This window comes from Aulonocara sp. 'chitande type north' Nkhata Bay, linkage group LG3, assembly GCF_057382095.1.
Source record: "Aulonocara sp. 'chitande type north' Nkhata Bay isolate Kocher_YH1m ecotype deep benthic linkage group LG3, A_spYH_male_GT1.1, whole genome shotgun sequence".
In the NCBI taxonomy this organism is placed as follows: Eukaryota; Metazoa; Chordata; class Actinopteri; order Cichliformes; family Cichlidae; genus Aulonocara; species Aulonocara sp. 'chitande type north' Nkhata Bay.
In genome coordinates, this window is record NC_141346.1 from 35,317,986 (window position 1) to 35,337,077 (window position 19,092).

The 19,092-nt window shown below is 39.9% G+C and overlaps 2 protein-coding genes across 2 annotated transcripts; both read right to left on the bottom strand.

The window, feature by feature from the left end:
• Positions 1–2,518: 2,518 nt before the first annotated feature.
• Positions 2,519–7,386, bottom strand: LOC147335344 (uncharacterized). Its single transcript, XM_086278272.1, has 3 exons — positions 7,101–7,386; positions 6,862–6,921; positions 2,519–4,385 (listed from the first exon to the last, which is right to left on the bottom strand). The coding sequence occupies exons 1-3, from the start codon at positions 7,384–7,386 to the stop codon at positions 2,890–2,892; spliced, it is 1,842 nt and encodes a 613-aa protein (XP_086134398.1). The 3' UTR covers positions 2,519–2,889.
• A 6,396-nt stretch (positions 7,387–13,782) lies between these two features.
• On the bottom strand, positions 13,783–18,506 carry LOC147335345 (myeloid-associated differentiation marker homolog). The gene is made up of 2 exons (XM_086278258.1): positions 18,233–18,506; positions 13,783–15,248 (listed from the first exon to the last, which is right to left on the bottom strand). Exon 2 carries the CDS (start codon positions 15,121–15,123, stop codon positions 14,281–14,283), a length of 843 nt encoding a protein of 280 aa, XP_086134384.1. The 5' UTR covers positions 15,124–15,248; positions 18,233–18,506; the 3' UTR covers positions 13,783–14,280.
• Positions 18,507–19,092: the final 586 nt, after the last annotated feature.

A 19,092-nucleotide genomic window follows, 5' to 3' on the forward strand; every position in this document is an offset into this window, starting at 1 on the left:
TTAAACGTAATATATAAGTCACTTAGACAACCTAAAAATGTTATTGTTGGGCTTTTTTCAGTGTTTTGTTTGTTCGTGAGTAAATCGGTTTGGCTGAGATTAAAGTTATTAGATTAGATAAAATAAAACTTTATTAATCCCCCGGGTGGGTTCCTCCTTGGTTTTCACACAGCTGACTAAACGTCAAACAGAAAACGTATTAAACAGAAGTATGAGACAGTCGAGAATTTACACCAGTGTCTGGTTATATTTTAGATAGCAAGAAGCAGACAGCCGAGTTTATTAAACTCCACCGAGACAGCGGTGACGCTAATCAGAACTAGACCGTCCAATTTCACGCCTTTAAATTTTAAAGGCGTGTTTGTATGTGTGTTTATACAATTGCTATTATGTTTGCACTTTATGTGTAATGTTACTGACTGCAGAGATCAGTAAGATGTGTGTATTTTTTATTTATTAGTTTTATTTATTTAATATTATTTTTTAATTGAATGACTGTCTAGTAGTTCACAGATGTCGAAAAACTGAGTGTGGTAAAGCCACTGATTTTGTTTATGTATATTTCTGCAATCTGCACATTGTACTGACTTTCATTTTAATGTTTACACCAGGGTTCCTTGTCAGCACTTTATGCTCAGATGTTTGTAAGCTAAAAATAAACTATTGTGTATGTTCAAATATACTGTTGTGATTGAAGAAGTTAAATAAAAATGTCAGTCATCAATTCATGCATCACCTCATGTCATCATAACAGAGGTCTGTCTTCCAGGAAAGAACAGTTTAAAATTAATGTAATATAGTATTGGCCATACTATATGATGTATTGCTTGTCTTTGTTTAATAATACAGAAGACAAAGACCTTAAAAAATAATCGCATATCGCATCGCAATCGCAATATTGGGGCAAAAAATCGCAATTAGATTATTTTCCATAATCGTTCAGCCCTACTGTTAACTATATTTCTGTACATTTACGTATTATGATTCATATTTCCACATTCAGTGACCTTGTTTATAGGTAATTTCATTGTTTGATTGCGTAAAAATGTTCCTAATTTAATGTCTAAAAGCACTTGGAAAAGGCAGAATCCCATGTCAAATTAGCGCAACAAACTCTATTTTCATTACTGAAAATAACCGTATTTTTATGGGACAATTATTTTCTGTTATTTTACGGTCGCATTTTGGCGCCCCAGCTGCCGGAATATTACCGTTTTTTTAAGATGTTTTTTTCCCCTATTTATAGATGATTTCATTGTTTAATCACATTAACATGTTCCTGATTTAATGTTTAGCGGCACTTGAAAAAGGCGAGATCCCATGTCAAATTAGCGCAACTAATTGTATTTTCATTACTGGAAATAACCGTATTTTTATGGGACAGTTTTTTTCTGTTATTTCACAGTCGTATTTTGGCGCCCCAGCTGCCAGAAGATTACCGTTGTTTTAGGATGTTTTTTTTAACAGTGTAAAACAACATATGAAAATGCGGGACTTTTGCCCTTTCACAGAGCAAGCAGTATGTACTGCGCTCATGACTAGGTTGAGTGGATGGCTCAAAATAAAAAGGCCCCAGCCATAGAAAATAATGTATTTCAGAGCTGAGTGGTGCTGCGGTCAATCGCTGCTGTGATTACTAGTGAGAGGTCGCATAAATGGCAAGTATGGGATGAAGCTAGGCCTTTTTTTCCCCAAATGTAAAACATACATTAGTGAAGTAGAGTTGCATTGTGAAACACCTTTACACTTGTTGCGCTTATTGTTTTTGCTTTTTCTGCTGCAGCTGCATAATTATTAGAACAGGCACTGCCATAGAAAGAAAAACTATTAAAAACACACCCGTTAGCAAGCATTCAAACTTGCTCACAAGTATTTCAAATATTCTAGCCTGATGACCGACCTCTGTCTCTGACATATTTCCTGATGACTATCTAATTCACACAATGTTTTTTTTCCTCCTTTCCTTGTTTTGAGTAGTTCCTCTGCCTTATATGTACTATATGAACCCAATCCTTGTGTTTCAAATTTATATCACACCACAAGTATAGGATGAATATAGGCCTTTTTTCCCCAAATGTAAATTTATACTTTTTGCTGTTATTGGTTTGGCTTTTTTCTGCTGCAGCTGCATGATCATTAGGACAGCCACTGCCAGAGCATGAAAAATATACCGGTTGGCAAGCATGCAAACTTGCTTGCAAGTATTTCAAGCATTTTCTCTTCCTTGTTTTGATTAGTTGTTGCATCTAGAAGTGGGGGAATTACTCAAAGTTTTACTTTTGAACATCTGAAAATGGGATTCTGTAAAGATGTTTCTACTAGCTGAACAATTACATCTACATTTAAAATCTAAATTGAATTAAACCTGAAAGTCAGCACTTCACTCTCACATTCAGTCATGTGTAGTTCATCTGAGGTTTTATTGAAATACATTTAGAATTTGCTAATGACAAGATGATTTTTTAGCATTTACTGATAAACAGAAACTTTATTCATCATGCATACAAGTAATGGACAGAGACTATATTTTGCTTCTGTTAGATACACTTAGATCTGGCGAATAAACTTATCAATAAGCTCGAGGTAATTATGCAAAGTTATTAAAAATCAAAAGCTATCATCCATTACTAATCTTTGGGTATCAAAGCAAACATCTGTCATGCTACCTTTATCTGATTCTTATTGCTGTGCAAATTTCTTAAAGTATATCTTAAAAAAAGAAAAAAAAAAAAAATGAAAATTTATATATATATATATATATATACTAAAACTATCCACTTAAAAGTAAATAGTTCTCCTGGATAGTGAACTTCTTTGGCAGACAAGTGCTTCTTCTTAAACCTTGTGATGCTTTTCTTTAAATGAAGGAGGCCACGTGCACAAACTGTGCTAAAATTCTATGATGGCAAGAATGATGACAAGAAACAGAAACTGTGTTAAGATAAGGGTCCCAGCAAAAGGCCCTTTAAGAAAAAGCCATGAAAGAAGCAAAGAGTAGAAAACAAACACCAGTACTATCACTCCTTGATTTTGACACAGGTCTTGCAAAGGCGGATACATTTTTTTAATCCGTGCTAAAAGTCTGCATATATTGTATACCCACTTTATTAATTTGATTAAATTTTTCATTTTCTCTATTGCCCATTTCATTATTTTCTTTATTTTCTCTATTACCCATTCTACTACTTTGCTTACTTTAAGCATTGCCCTTGTTCCTGATATTGCTGTAAGTCCTTTTATGACTGTGGCTAGTATAAACCCTAATGCGGCTGCTATACACCCTGTTAGGGTATTTCCCAACCCTAAACAGAACCGAAATATAGCATCCACAGTGCTCCCAAATCCACTACCCCCAGTTGATTGTCCTCTTTCTTTACTGTGGTGTTTGGTTTTTTTTCCATCCAGTATTTCTTCTTCTTTTGTATGATCTTCATTTTCTTTCTCTTCTTCTTCTTCTTTGTCTTCTCTTTCCACAGCTTCTGTTTCTGTTTCTTTATCTTCTTCAACTGCTTCTATTTCTTCTTCTTCTATTTCTTCTTCTTCTTTAGCTTCTTCTATTTCTTCCTCTATTTCTTCTTCTCCTTCTTTATCTTCTTCTTCTATTTCTTCTTCTTTTTTAGCTTCTTCTTTAGCGTCTTCTTTTTCTACTTCTTCTTCTACATCTGATCCCGGAGTTAAAACTACAACAGTTGGCCCAGAGAAAGCCTTTGCCACTGATTCTGCTGCAGGGCCTGTAAGTTTGATCATGTCATTCTTAGAGACACTGATGTTACTGCAGGTGTCTCCGCACTGCAACTTCCTGCTGGTGTAGCACACTCCTTTGTTTTGTTTAACTGTCTGGTCTATTTTATTGAGCAGCTCTGTAACCTGGGACTGGTTGCTGAGGTTGTCACCCTTTAGGTTGCATTTATTAATGATGTGGTATCGGCTCTTGCACTTCCTCATCAGATCACTCAGATATTTATTCTGATCTATGAATTGTTTGATCTTCATTTCATCTGAGTCTGGGCTATCCTGAGTAAAGACAACTGTAGCATATTTAAAAACTTCCTCTGAGAAATACTGGCTTATTTTCTCAATGACAGCCTGCTGCTGCTGGTCTGTGGATTTCTCCACTTTGAGCACAATGAGAAAAGCATGAGGCCCTGGAGTGCACTTAGTGACACACCTCAGTATTTCAGGCTTCAGCTCCTCCTCTGATCTATTTGTGCAAAGCAAATCAGGAGTGTTGATCAGGGTAATCCTTCTTCCATGAACAGATTTGGACTCAGTTTGACACTCAGTGTTGTTAACCTTGAACACCTCTTCTCCAAACATGGCGTTTGCTAGGCTGCTTTTCTCAGCTTCAGTGTTTCCCAGCAGGACAACCCTGTACAATTGTTCCACTGGAAAGAAGTGAAGACAGAAAATTAATTGAGCATTTGACTACTGGTATGTTGTAATATTGAGCTACAAGATTAAATAACAAAAATATCCATAAATGTGCCTGTTGTTCAGCCATCGGTCATTAGAGAATAATTGTTTGTTAACTAGAGGTTTATGGGGCACCGTTTGTAAATTGAAACATGCTGAAATTAATGGCAACATTTTTCCACATTTAGCTCAAAACCTTATGTGTACCCTGACAAAAGGTAGAAGAAAAATGGACTCTCCTGGACTCCTTCATTTTATTTACAAAAAAACAAAAGCAAAACATAAGACCAGGGGCCCGTTCTTCGTACCTCGCTTACTACATCCAAGATCAAATGACACATCCAAGATCAAATCATCACGCTAACTCTGAGCTCGCTATTCCGGTTCTTCGAACACACCTGTTGTTGATGATTAGTATAGCTGGATGAAGTAATGTGAGATCACTGGGTGGCTTAACAGGGGCTATGCATCGATAGTAGAAACATTGATCGGCAACCCTTAGATTGGTCGGTGAAAATGTCGAAGGAGCGCGCTCGGTATTTTTCGGCAGCAGAGCAAGAACTCTTGATTGAGGGATTTCAGGAGTTTCAAAGTTTAATTAAAACGCAAGGGAACACTGCAAAGGCTGCAAAAGCAAGGAGAGAGGGCTGGCAGAAAGTTGCTGACAAATCAAACTCGTAAGTAATTTAATAATAATAATAATAATAATAATGGATTGGATCTATATAGCGCTTTTCAAGGCACCCAAAGCGCTTTACAATGCCACTATTCAGTCACTCTCACATTCATACACTGGTGGAGGCAGCTACGGTTGTAGCCACAGCTGCCCTGGGGCAGACTGACAGAAGCCAGGCTGCCATATCGCGCCATCGGCCCCTCTGGCCAACACCAGTAGGCGGTAGGGTAGATTTATTATATTACACTATATTATCCAATATTATATTACATTATATTACATTATGTTACATTATATCCTCTTTCACATTAGAGCCACAACAGGACCCACTAGAACATGGGAACAAGTAAAAGTGAAATATAAGAATATTCTACAGAATGGTAATATTTATCACTTATATTGCTTTTAGTCTCTTGGAAAGAGACCCTGAAATAATCTGTTTGTTTGTTCATAACAGCAACCAAGAAAAGGGCAGAGCAAAAAAAGACAGGTGGTGGTCCTGCACCCCCTCATCAACAAGTTGGTTAAGTGAATAATACCCTCACGGGAATATCGATATCTCTCTATGAGCACACTGTCGCGCTGAGCTAAAGGATCCTGTCTATCCCGCAATATACGCGGAATTCTGAAAACTCTCTGTTAGGTTTTGTATTGTTGATTGTCATTTATGCTTAGAAATATCTACTTATATATGCTTAGAGTTTTATAATTAGTTTTAGATTGGTAGAGGTTTGATCCTTGATAGTCTGCAAACCTTGTGTGCATAGAGAGCACTCTGGGAGCATGGGAGAGGTCGTACCTTCTCTTATTGTTTTATGGTAGGATTAACGTAGCTATATCTGTCTTAGTCTAAGTGCCTTTTGGCACACACACATACACACACACACACAGGCAAGGTACTCTTTGTTTGTATGTAGACGTCATATGTTAATGAACCTATGCATATTCATGTAACCTCAATAAAAGAGCAGTGTTACGGGAGAACGGACGAGAGCAACTGGGGTCAAGCGAAGGAACGGCGTCTGTCCGGTTCTCTCCCGTGCACGAGAAACATGAAGAACATTGCCTACTTCGTGTCTTGCTTGCTGTGTAATTATATTGTCTTCAACGTTCCAGCGAATAGGTTCAAGCTACAAACCTATCACTGTCCTTATCAATCTTGCACCTTCCGCAATGGGTGGTTTGCGTATACGGACAGGACATGGCTGCGACAGGCTTCCCAAATCCACCTTCGCTTTTATAGCCGTGGTCTCTCATCTTGATTACACGAAGTAATTTACTATTACTACTCTAAAATATGAATTACATCTGAAATAATCAAATACATGAAATAGAATGATTAATAGTACATTTCCCTTTTTTAGGAAATGACCTGTATGTATCTGTGTGACATCAATAAAAGGATCAAGTACTGCATTATCTTTAGTTACATTGATAATATTTATTTATGGAAAAACAGTGGTAAAATATCGCTGTTGCTTTCGTATACATGAAGCGGACATACCTGCGTGGCCGCGATCTAATCCTGTTTACATAAAGTAAGCCTGCTCCCGAGCAGGTTTACGCTTACGGATCTGTTGCTATGACAGCAAGTCCCGGATGAGCTTCGGGGAACCGAACGATCCAAGATCACGCAAAATCGTCAACAATCAAATCCAGCTAACTTACTTAGCGAGGTACGAAGAACGGGCCCCAGGAGAGCAGTCTGTGGTGACGCTTTCCTCAGAGAACACAACTGAGTTAAACTCATGTCTCGTCAAATAAGTTGTTACCTTTGATGTACTTTTGAGCCCCTGGTGCTTTTCCTTCCATGACAATCATTGCTGGTGGCACTAAAAAGGCAAAACAAGTGAAAATAACACATTATATAATTCTGTTTTGTTAGAGTTGTTTATTCATATTTCTTAAAAAAAAAAAAAAAGGAATAAGAGGATCAAGGGCATGCTTTGCAAAGATTAGATTTGATGAAATGCCACAGAAATGCTTGGTTTATTTGTTTCGTTCAGGATACCTGTAATAGGTTTGACATTTTCATCATCTTTCTGTGCTGCGTCTTCTTCTCGTGGTGTAACCACTTTGACGCTCATATTTTTCTGCAAACCTGCTACACGTTGACAGAAAGCTTCTGTCAGAGGTCCAGCTGCAGGGCCTGCTAATTTGATCCATACTTGCTTAGAGATGCTTTCCCTGATTTCAGCGGGGAGCTGGGGGATTCCTGGGTGTTCTAGTAGAGATAAATTACAGTCTTTAATTAATAGTGCACATTTATGTGGCTGGGATAATCTATTTTCAGCCATTTATACTGTTGCTGAATGAATGGAACACATAAATTAAATCACCAGAAGAGGTTAAAAACATCCATAAAATAATGATAGCATAGGAGAAATGTGACGCTGCATTCTGCGCATCCATAATAGGAATCAAAGTAACATATCTGCCTTTATGCAACATGTTGAGTTTGTTTGGCAAAGTCTGATCACAAGCTCCAAAATCAAAGAAAAGAAAGTTTTTCTGACATTAATGTTTCTATGATTTCATGTATATAATGCTAACTTTATAAGAAAATGTTCAAACCACCTCTTTAGATATTCTACTGCTATTTATGCCAGTTGTATACAATCTGTGAGTTTAATCCAGACTGTAAAGACTGTGAGGAATGTGTTCTGGATAAAAACATAGAGTTTAAATGCATGCATGAGATGTGCTATGTATGTGTTCAGTACGTTTATTTTCAGCACTTAATATCTTTAAGTGTCAATGTCATACATAACTCTAATATTTGTTAATTCTCTTCAATTTCCACACAGGACATCAACCCTTCAGCCACCTTCTGGTGAAAATGGTTAGTGAAGACGGTGGCAATGGCTCTGCTCTACTAATGTTTGGTTTTGGCTCCATCTAGAGGTTCCTGAAATATAATGCAATATTGTGTCATGAACCTAAGATTTCCTGATCTTTTTTTTTTTTTTTTTTTGATGCATTCACTGCACGGCCTTTTAGATTAAATTAATGATTAAATTAAACCGTTAATTAATTAATTTAAAAAACAGAACTAATTTCTTTTGACTGCATTAAATCGTCATTAATGCAGTCTGGCTCACAGATTAAAACGATAAGTCATGTATCATAAAAAATAAAAAGCACCAGCAGGCCACGTGCTTGGTTTGGTCCGACATTTCACATTTGCCTGTACTGATTTCATCGCAATATTCTTAACGCGCCAACCTGTCGTTTCCATTGATTATTTATATAATATTAGACTTGGTCAGAGGGCCCGGTGGCGCCAGTGTTCGGCAGCCTCGCCTCTGTCAGTGCGCCCCAGGGTGGCTGTGGCTACAATGTAGCTTGCCATCACCAGTGTGTGAATGTGTGTGTGAATGGGTGGATGACTGGATATGTAAAGCGCTTTGGGGTCCTTAGGGACTAGTAAAGCGCTATACAAATACAGGCCATTTGTCAAAATGCATGTGGTTGTTATAACTGAAGAATATTAGGAATAAAATAACTTACCAGGCATGTTTGCAAAAATCAGCGAAGAGCAGAGCTTCACGACTATTGCTTGTTTCCGTTGATTCTCTGAGCTTACTTTCACTTGCTGTTTGAAACGTGGCCGTTTGGGTCTGGGGGTTTCAGTTTGAGTAGAAACAAAAAGTGAACTTGCCTGTTTTCAGTTGCTGAACTCTGCATTTACAAAATATCTTAACTCAGATGTGAGAGTAAAACTTATTGTAACTTATTTGTTTTCCAGCTCAATTTTGATTCAAGTTTGTCTTTTACAGTGTTGTAAACCATCATTATTCTTAACCTGCTTTCAGAAGGAAATGGGTTTTGATGGGTTTGATGAATGAAAGGTAACACGTGACTCATTGCCACACAATAAAATGCAGACACTAACATCTTACTGTTAATGCTTAGAAGGTTTACCCTTTTATGTAGACTAGAACAGAAAAGATAAGTGTTCCATTGGTCTTGCTATGAGCTGCTATATGATTTGATAGCATGTTCATGAAGTGAAAAATGTAAATGTATAATGTTGCATTCTTTTCTTTTTGTGCTTTTGCCACATGGTGTAAATTCAGTAGAAAGTACAGTATATACACATAACAGGTTGCAGGGAAGACACTTGTTTTATGCATAAACATGCTGGACATTAAAGTAAGGATAGAAGAAGCTCAAGTCCAATATTAAGTCAGATTTTAAGTTTTCTTGTTAATATTTGAGAAAGCCAAAACAAGCAAGTATAATCTATTATGAATAAACACAAACAAATCAATGTTAAAATGGGTAAATTCCTTTTTTCTAAGTTTCTAAGTGTCCGTCTCCATAGCTGGACTGGCCATCGGGCATACCGGGCATTTGCCTGGTGGTCGGCTAGCGATTTTTTGTTTTTATGGGCCGATGGATTCTTTTTTTTTTAGGAAGGGTATGTATAATGAAAGGTGTTGGATTGGCTAATTGGTCATGATCGACTCTGGGCTGGACCAATTACAGCCGAGGAGGCGGATGCACCCTCCCCCTTGTTTAGCAATCACGTGATTTTCGCGCATTGCATGCCGGGAACTAGTGGCAAAACAATCCAAGTACCGCATCAATTGCAAGCATTTGCAGCACCGCAAAACGTTCATTCTCCGGTTCCAATACCTTCTTGTTTTTTCTTTGCCGCACAAAAAAGGAATGTACAAAACAAAAGGAGAAGAATGGAAGGGCTTGTCTCCGGTAATATGGACCTATACAAGGCTGCGTCCTACAACGTGCGCAGCGCGGTCCGAAAGGCAAAGCGGAGCTACGGGGAAAAACTAGAGTCACAGCTACGACAGTGCGACTCTAGGAGCCTGTGGAAAGGACTGCGGACTATAACGGACTATAAACGACCAGCTTCTTCAATGATGAATGCCGATGCTTCACTGGCTGATGAGCTGAACACGTTTTATGCTCGCTTCGACGCCGCAGCAATTAAAACAACAAACGGCTGCGCGCGCTCGGAGTGCACCAGTGAAGAAAATGCATTCGTCATCACAGAGCATGCCGTGAGGAACACCTTCAGGAGGGTGACCACCAGGAAGGCAGCAGGACCAGATGCAATCCCTGGCCGGGTCCTTAGAGCCTGCGCTGATCAACTAGCACCGGTGTTCACGGAGATCTTCAACCTCTCCCTGGCCCAAGCTGTGGTTCCCACGTGCTTCAAACGTTCCATTATTGTCCCTGTTCCAAAGAAACAACAGCCCGCTTGCCACAATGACTACCGTCCAGTAGCACTGACTTCAATTGTGATGAAGTGTTTTGAAAGACTGATGAGAGATCACATCACTTCTTCACTTCCTGCCACCATCGACTCACTTCAGTTTGCTTACCGGACTAATCGTTCCACAGACGATGCCATATCTCACCTGCTCCACACATCTCTGAGTCACCTGGACACTGGCAGAGGTAATTATGTTAGGATGCTGTTCGTGGACTACAGTTCAGCATTCAACACAATAATTCCCTCTAAGCTTTTCACCAAGTTGACGGATCTAGGACTCAGCTCATCACTGTGTCAGTGGATCCTCAACTTCCTCACAGACAGACCCCAATCAGTGAGGGTAGGAAAACAAGTCTCCCCCTCCATCTCACTCAGCACTGGAGTGCCTCAGGGCTGTGTTTTAAGCCCCCTGCTGTACTCACTGTACACTTATGACTGTGTAGCCACATCCGACACCACCTCCATTGTCAAGTTTGCTGACGACACTGCTGTTGTGGGCCTGATCTCCGACAACATCGAGACGGCCTACCTGGAGGAGATTAGGAACCTGGAGACCTGGTGCCAGGAGAATAACCTCCTCCTAAACATCAGCAAAACTAAGGAGCTGATCGTGGACTTCACTACAAAGCAGGCAAGGAATTACAAACCCCTCATCATCAGTGGCAAGCCAGTGGAGAGAGTGGACAGTTTCCGATACCTGGGTGTCCACATCACTCAGGACCTGTCATGGTCCTGTCACATCAACACCCTGGTTAAGAAAGCCCGTCAGCGTCTCTTCTTCCTCAGAAGACTTAGAGACTTCCATCTGCCACTGAAGGTGCTCAAGAACTTCTACTCCTGCACCATCGAGAGCGTCCTGACGTCAAACATCTGCACCTGGTTTGGGAACAGCACCAAGCAGGACAGACGAGATCTGCAAAGGGTGGTGCGCTCGGCAGAACGCATCATTCAATCAGAGCTCCCTGACCTGCTGTCCATCTACACCAAGCGGTGCAAGTCCAAAGCTAGGAAGATTATGATGGACCTCTCCCATCCCAACAATGGACTCTTCTCACTGTTGAGGTCTGGGAAGCGCTTCCGCTCCCTTAAGGCCAAAACAGAGAGAATGAAGAGGAGCTTCTTCCCCCAGGCTATTCGGGGCCTGAACCAGGTGTAGGACTGGACTCTCCCAAACACGTCACTATAAGACTGGACTCTCACACACGTCACCACACGCACCACCACACATTTCCTATAATCCTATAATTCCTATAATTTATAATCCTTATCTTTATAATCTCTTCTGCTATTTGCACATTCTTTACTGTAAATTCCTAAGTTAATTTGTAAATTTTTGTAGTAAATTGTAAATATTGTAAAACTTTTCTTCTGTCATTTAATGGTCGGGAGGAGTGAAAGGGTCAGACCCTTACGAGCACACAGAGTGGACAAAAGACGTTAGCGTGCTGCCCAACTTTATAGATTTATAATTATACGGTTCTTGGAGTGAGTGCATACACTCATGAAGTTTAGTAACTTCAGGTCACTGCAACAAGCCCAGGTACAGTTTACCGACGGATGGGTGCAGGACCTTGAAATGCACCGTGTAGAACGAAAGACCATCGTACGAACAAAGGTAAGTTTACCAGTCTCACAAATCGTCTTCATAAATACAGATTCGTTAACCGTTTATTAATAGGACCTTTGAGCTCAACGGTAATTAATTAGTAGTGGAAATAATTTCTGGTTCATTACAGAAATGTAGCAGTGACAATAATATTGTATGTTGTAATCGCACTGGACAATTAGTGATACAAAACAACTGTTTTACCCTGTGAATAAAAGTATATGTTTTTGTCAATGTACCATGGTAATAACAGAAGCGAAACGCAATATTGTGTCAGGACAATTCACTATTTATGCACAATAAACAAAGGAGCATAGCGCGACAATTTCTGTTCAGCGCCAGACTTGCTTGTAACCTATAGCACCAGTTATGTTAAGAAAAATGACGCATTAACTACTACAAAACTCTGACCTTTGTGGGAATGCTTGGAGCAGACTAACCTGTGAGCTGGAGTGTTCTGAGACGTTATATTTGGTATATCCAGACCATCCGTCGGCTCTTACTTCGGAAACATGGCTTTAAAAATTTCTCTTCAACGACGTAATCCGATTAAAAAAAAAAACGATCTCTTTACCCGTCGGCTTCCCGTGGCTGTCATGCGACCGGCTATTGCAGTTAATAATACAACAGCTTCTTGCCATTTTTTGTGTTTCTTTTTATCGCTGTTTAACTGGTTTCAATTGAAAGCCTGCGTGCGCTAGTACCTCTTGCCACAAGTTCCCAGAATCCTTTGCGGTTTTACCCCTGAATGACGTCACATTTTCAATCTTTATCCTGGTGGGCCGGTCTCTAGTCAAAATGCCCGGGCCGATTTTTTGTCCCAGTCCAGCCATGTCCGTCTCCCTAAAGGTTTAATCACATTTACACCAGTTTGGACTTTATTCAGCATCTGCTTCATTTGTACCTTTTTCTATGATGTTTTTGCTGCATAACATCCTGTAAAGTCACCTTTAAGCGTGCCTGTTTCTGATTTTCCTTTTATTAAAATAATTTACATTTTAATAGTTCTCTCCCAGTATGCCAATGTTGGCACTTTATGGTAGTGCCTGCCAAAATTTCCCCAAAGGCCCTAAAAACTAAACTGTCTGATCTCTGCTTTTGTGTAATTCAGCCATTTTTGTTGTATTTCTTTCCTTCTTTCTGTATCACATTGCCATACCTGCTTCTTTGTTTGCTTGCAATGTACTTTCCGTTTATTCAGGTTGCTCCTCCACCTGGACCTGGTTTTCATCCTTTAAAGTTTCTTTCAAGATTGTGTTTTAAGGATATGAAGGTAGCTGCCACACTTATTCACCAAAACACTGATTAACGTCTTCTGGAAATGCTGCAATAGCTTTAACACTGCAATATGGCAGAGACCAACAGTGTAAACAATACACAATACAAATTTCACTACTTGAAGAAATCATACACAGTAGTGTGGCACACATGCCAGACTTTGCATAAAATACTGAATAGTGCCTTCCGCCCTGCAGGGTCTCCTCTTAAGTGATTCATTTATCAGTGTTGGGTATTTAAAAAGACGTATAGAGTTCCAATGAAATGAAAGTTCTTGTATTCATTGTAGCAATTATTCAAAGGGTGAAAACACATGACTGTTTGAATTAAAAGTACTTTTTATGACTAAGTATAACTAATTATCGATACTGTCATCTTTGACAGCTCATCTCACTTATTGCTAATATATATTGTAATATATCTGTATCACTAAAGCACTTCTGGATGGATGCAAACTGCATTTCGTTGCCCTGTACCTGTGCATGTGCAATGACAATAAAGTTGAATTCTATTCTATTCTATTCTATTCTATTTAGAAGTGAGTAAAAAGTCTGAGATATATTTGTTTTATGATAAAAGCTTTATTTTTTTTAACTAATACAAATATCATAATACTTTGTTGCCATTATTATGAAATTGATTCTGATATGACTTTAAAGCACTATTAACAAAAGATTACAAGATGATGATATTTCAGTTAGAGCGTGTTGAAATGCAAGTGCCCAATTTTGCCACCCCCCTGTGCTCCAGTGTGCTGACTTTATTGGCTTTAATAGTATATAATGTACTTTTTTCCCACACAATTATGTGAAATCTCACACTTTGATAGCTGACGTAAGAGTTGTGTTGCACACATCATTTCACATTAGAGGTTAAATACTGTATGGCAATTATTTGATCACATTCAAATAAATAAATACTCACAGGCAAAACAGGCTTTTCAAATTTGGGACTGCTTTGTAGGACTTCAATATTTTTTTTTTAAATTCAGGGTTTAAAAAAAAGGGGGGGGGAGCTCAGCATTAGCTCTACCGCTCTGCAAAGCTATTGTTTACTCTCTTCTTCTCAGCCACTGACAAACACTAACCTGGCACTGTACACTAGGTCAGCAACGTAAAGCAGGAAATTGATGGCAGTGATTACAGAAGCAGCGATTGTTTCTGAGTTATCGTTTCTCCTGTAACTCTTGTTAAACTGGAACACAGGCCAGAGGATGGTGGCAGTCAAATACATGATAACTGCCAGGAGCCCGTATGCCGAAAGGAACTTGGAGAATGGGATGGGGAGACAGCCGGTCCACTCTCCCACACACAGCACCACCACAGCCATGGAGAGGATGAAGCAGATGCAGTACACTGCCATGCACCACTTCAGTGCTGGATGATGGTCGTATGTCACTGGGCTGCTGATGAGGATGAAGATAATACAGGCCAAAAAGGTCTGGCACACTTTCAATAAGCCCGGAGCTGTAGCCATGTAACCTGCCACCTCTCCTGGCCTTGCTTTAGACAGGCTCACCTCCCCCATGTAGGCAACCGCTGCCAGGCAGGAGAAGACTGTGGAAACTATGCGATGGTCACGGGTTTCACTGGCCTGTTGGTGTCTAAGGAAGAAGACTGGGAAGATGATGGATGCTGAAAGGCAGAGTAGGGCAGCATAGCAGGCGACAGTGATGGGGAAGTTGGACCAGGACACTGGCACCCGGGCCTGGAGGCCGAACAACTCTACCAGCAGGACCAGCAGAGTGCAAGCGAAGCTGAACGCCCAGCAGAAGATGCACCAGTCAGCCATGCCTTGGTGTGGCAGATGAGCTCCATGTGCAGCGACACTAAATGCAACACAGGTGAATAACAGGGCAGCTACTCGCATCCAGAGCAACTGGGAAGTAGGGACCACAATCAATGGCATGATGGGATGTTACAGTCTGTCAGGAGGTGAAAGTGACTTTAATAGTCCTGCAAGTTTCAAGACGAGTCTTGTACTGAATGTCGGATCCTGCTTCTCCTCTACTTAGTGGGCATTTGTCTCATAATCTGCAGGAAGAAGACAAAGATAATCAGAATAAAATGAAGCAAATATGTGTTAATATGCAGTTAAGGAATAACTGTACAGTACGTCTGTGGAAAACAAAATTATTTTAGACATTTTAAAAATGTTGAAATTGTTTTAAAATGATTTATTCCTTTAATTATGCACAGTCCATAAAAAGAGTAGCTGAGTTTTCCAAAGTCTAACATTTAATTTTAATCTTATTTCTTGTTCAAATCACATGCCATGCTTATGCTATACTAGTACTATACTAGCAAAATTTTACCATTGGACTGTTCATAAATAAGCTAACAGCCAAATGTACAGGGGGAATACAATACCTAGTGACCTGCAACATCAAACTTAACAATTATTAAAACGTTTCTCACCCCTGACTAACATGCCTGGGCTCTAACTTAAATTGCACAAAGCTAAAGGAATTTGTGAGGTCTGGTGTTCAGGCTGTGGCCTGTGTATGCAGGAAGCTGCGATCTGACTGCTTAATCTTCAAGGAATTGGAAAGTCCCTCAGTGTAAACCAAAGTGGGCGTAGTGCCTTTCAAACTCTCTGGAGTTTGATCCTGGTCTGTTATCCAAAGCATGGCCATTTTAGTTTGCTGGTTGGGTTGTATGTATACTGTATATTTTCAACAAATATGCTTCATTGCCTGTGTGTGCAACCTTCTATGAGCAGCTAGTTGTTCCATGAATGCGTGAGAAGAATTCTAGCCACTTGGGTGTCACCAGGGGCTGATTGTGACCCAATGTATATAAAGAGCTAACCTGGGATGTGTTCCAATAGTAAATTTTTCCTAGGAATCTTACTAACTGACAGAAGTGACCTGGAAGTATCTATTTAGTGGCAATAATGAGATCTGTTCCAGTCCTCCAAATATTTAGGAAAGGAAGTTCAGTGCTTCCTTTGTTGTCCCCTTTAGCTTAGGATACAACGGCATTATTCTTTATGAAGGGGAAGAAGAAAAAAGCTGTCCCATAATTCATTGTGACAGACAATTTAAACATTCATAAAAACAACAGACATAATAAACAAAGAGTAGTTCATCTAAGAGATGTGTTTAATTTTAAAGAACATAGGACAGATTTACTGAGTGGGGCAAAACATGCCACATTATTACACAATTACAGGTTGATCTACTAACAGTGTTCTGTAATTTATATGAGATGAGGGCTGTTCACTTCAGTAGAAAAACTCAGCCAAGAACCATGTGAATTAGTGGTTCAAAAATACCAGGGAGGGAGCATGAGACAGCGATTGATGAGTGACTTTTAACAAAAATAATCAAGTGTAAGCTCAGGTTTCACATATGTTTCTCTCAGGAAACAGCAAGGCAGTTCAGATAAATAAGAGGGGGATAAAGGAAAATCTGCATGCTTTTGACATGAGAAGTAACTGTACTGATAGAAATAACTGGGCACTATGTAAAAGGTTCTAAAGATTAGTACACAGGTGGAGTCCAGAATTTATCAAGAGGAAAGCTGCATTATTACAAATGGAAATCTGTGTGGAACTGCTAACAAACAATACCAAATATTATTGAGCATCAGACCACAAGCTGTCCCGGTTACTATGTTACTGCACCACATCTGTAAATCACCTTAAAATCACATTCTAATAATGGCAAATGCAACATTTGTGCATTAATCTAACGCCTGCATTTTCACTGACTCTTATTTTATTCATTTCAGATTTAGCAGGTGAGTCCCTCACTGTGCACGCACTGCTGAGAAAACCCCCAGCTCAGTTCATTTCTGCTTGAAATTCCCATTATTATTGAGGAGCATTAAGAGGGGCTTGCCTCTAAACACTCACTGTGAGGACTGAGTAAACAGTTTTAAGATTAAGAGTTTCCGCGCTGCTCATAACTTCTCATGTGCATTATCTGGCATCTTGAAGCTAATCTATAGAGCATCATGATGCCAGTGTCTCCAAATTCTGCATTCTGCCTTTTAGCCAAATCCCCATATACTTATGAGATAGGTAAAAGTAGGTGTTTTGGCAGATTGAGTGAGTAAGGAAATACCCTTTTACCGACATCATTTTTAATTCAAAAGAGTGAAACATCTGTTGTATTTCTAGGGTGTGGCGAATTTCACTAGACGATAAACTCTAGCTCACCCCCGCCCCCATAGGTCACGTTCAATAAACTCACACAAAACAGGAAGCAGCTCTGAAGAGCTAACAGCGAGTATCCAGGAAGCAACAGTAGCAGCATCGAAGCAGTTTTTCAGACTAAATGGCAATCATGCCAGAATATTAGGACTATTTCGGGTATATTTTTTAACAGGGATCAACATCCAGAAAAGTGTTTTTTAAGTTCCTGTTGGATTCTCTCAGTTTAAACACACTCCATGCATGGTGATCTAAACTGAGAGAGATGACTGTTAATATTTCAACAGCAGCATGGTACCGAGACATCAGAAAAAGGTGCGGTTGTGCGGTGTAGGTTATGTGGCCTCTTCTGCTGACAGGAAACCAGGTTTGGGTTTACGCTTTTGGTTTGGTAGCGCGCATACCATGCATACCTCGGTTCTTAACACAAACCAATCGAGGGGGTCGTGCCACATAAAGCTTAAAAGTTAAAGGGAACCACCCACACTGTTGTAAAATGGGGGCAAAGAAAGTTTCTCACAAATAACAGGTTATGTTAAATCAAATAGGCCACTGCAGGATTTCTTACCTCTCTTAAAATAACAAAGCTATGAAAGAAATCTATGCTCGTTTTCATGCAGATACCCTACCAGAGGAGGCGTGTTTATTTCTAAGAGTATGTTCTGTATAACAGAGGCGTTTATCAACCGTTTAACTGAGTAATTAAGAAGTTTTCCATGTCAGATAGCGGACATAACGCGCCTCGGTGCTATGCCTTTGTAATCAGCTCTACTCCAAGAATAGACCGCGATAAACACGAGCTGCTACGTTTTACTTAAAATCTTTCAGAGCAACATATCATTCTGAGGCGGGATCTTACCGATTTCTGAGCCACCAGGAGTTTTATTTCACAATAATGTTAAAGCTTTAAGTTCCTCGGCGCATCCCCTCTGTTATCCAGCGATATCTGTCTGCGGGCTGTGGGTCCCACGCCCCACACTGCCATATTTGGTAAAGTCTAAAACCTCCTCCACGTCCAGCAAAATCGTCACAGTTCCTCTTCTCGGAGATGGCTTACTCACATAATAAAGGAACAAATAAAAAGGTCATTTCTGGCATGTCCTCACTAGGGATGCTTACGCAGTTGTGTCGAGTAGTAGTGCTGCTGCATGGGCGTGGACGCTTGTTACTGCCAGTAAACAAATAAATGAATAAATACATTAACAGGCAGCGATAGGTCAAAAGTGTAAGTTATGTCATAATTTGGGGTTATTGTGTCAAAATTCTGACACAATAACCCCACATTATGACTATCTTGAAATTTCAAGTTACTTCTGAGTAGAAATGTCAAGACTCCTGAGTGGAATTTTACAGAGGGGAAACAGTAAGTGAGGCTGGAAAGAATCACATCAAGCATCCAGAAAATCCTCCCAGGGTTGTGCCCTCCTCTCTCCTCTCCTCCCTCTAAGCAAACCGCTGCACCCGTCTGGTACAATCGTGAAGTTCACAGATGACATGTCATAGACTCATCGAGGATGGTGATGAGCGTGCATAAAGATGTGGGGCAAAACTTGATTTTACGTCAGCAGCACAGAAAGCGTCTGAAGGTGAGCTTAAAAAATGATTGCAGGCTACATTATGGAAGAGATGCTACCGCTGCTTACTGTCTTTAAAAAAAATGATTAATTTCTATTGTTTGCCCACTCAAGGTTTATAGGGATTTTAAGAAGTATTTAGTTA